The 742-nt window shown below is 44.3% G+C and overlaps 1 protein-coding gene across 1 annotated transcript in view; it reads right to left on the reverse strand.

Annotated features, from left to right (window-relative positions):
- Positions 1 to 742, reverse strand: part of LOC119588139 — a 40,789-nt gene that overhangs the window by 11,755 nt on the left and 28,292 nt on the right. The window contains exon 22 of the mRNA XM_037936845.1: positions 278 to 387. Coding sequence (XP_037792773.1) covers positions 278 to 387 — 110 coding nt within the window. The remainder of the gene's footprint in view (positions 1 to 277; positions 388 to 742) is intronic.

Genomic DNA, 742 nt, shown 5'->3' on the forward strand with positions numbered 1-742 from the left:
GCTTTTTCGCATTAATCTACGTAAACTATCTAACCACTGTAGGAAACTTCATACTGCATTAACTTTATTCTAGAATCATCAGCATCCCCATTCCCTGACAGAAATACAAGCGGATGCTTTGTCTTTACAAAAGTAACATATATATTCCATCCAGTGATTCTTTCTCTCCCTCCCTTTTCCCTCCTCCCCTAGGCAATACACTAAAAGACCCTATAAACAGATTAATCGATAGAAAGAACAGACAGACAAACGGATAAGCAGAAAATTAAAACCTCACCTCACAGTTATCAAACGTCACGTCCTTGGTAGCCATCGGGGTGTCGACGATGGCCCGGGCCGCCACTTGCTCTCCTCCCAGCTCCAGGGTTCGGATGCAGCCCACAAAGCCTTAGGGGAAAGAAGGGGAGGTTGTGGGATTGTGGGGTTGTGAGGTTGTGGGGATGTGAGGTTGTGAGGTTATGGGTTTGTGGGGGTTGTGTGGTTGTGAGGTTATGGGTTTGTGGGTTTGTGGGGTTGTGTGATTATGAGGGTGTGAGGTTATGGGTTTGTGGGGTTGTGAGGTTGTGTGGTTGTGAGGTTATGGGTTTGTGGGTTTCGGTGTTTTGCGTGTATGTATTCTGTTTGGTTGGTTTAGTTTGTCAGGGTGTTTGTTTGTTTATACTCAAGTTATTTTGGTTACTGTTTTTTTCTCTCTCGTGTTATTTTTCTTTTTTATCACTTTCTTTTTTTCCTCCCCCACCCC

The sequence above is a fragment of the Penaeus monodon genome, chromosome 23 (genome assembly GCF_015228065.2).
Source record: "Penaeus monodon isolate SGIC_2016 chromosome 23, NSTDA_Pmon_1, whole genome shotgun sequence".
Classification (NCBI taxonomy): domain Eukaryota; kingdom Metazoa; phylum Arthropoda; class Malacostraca; order Decapoda; family Penaeidae; genus Penaeus; species Penaeus monodon.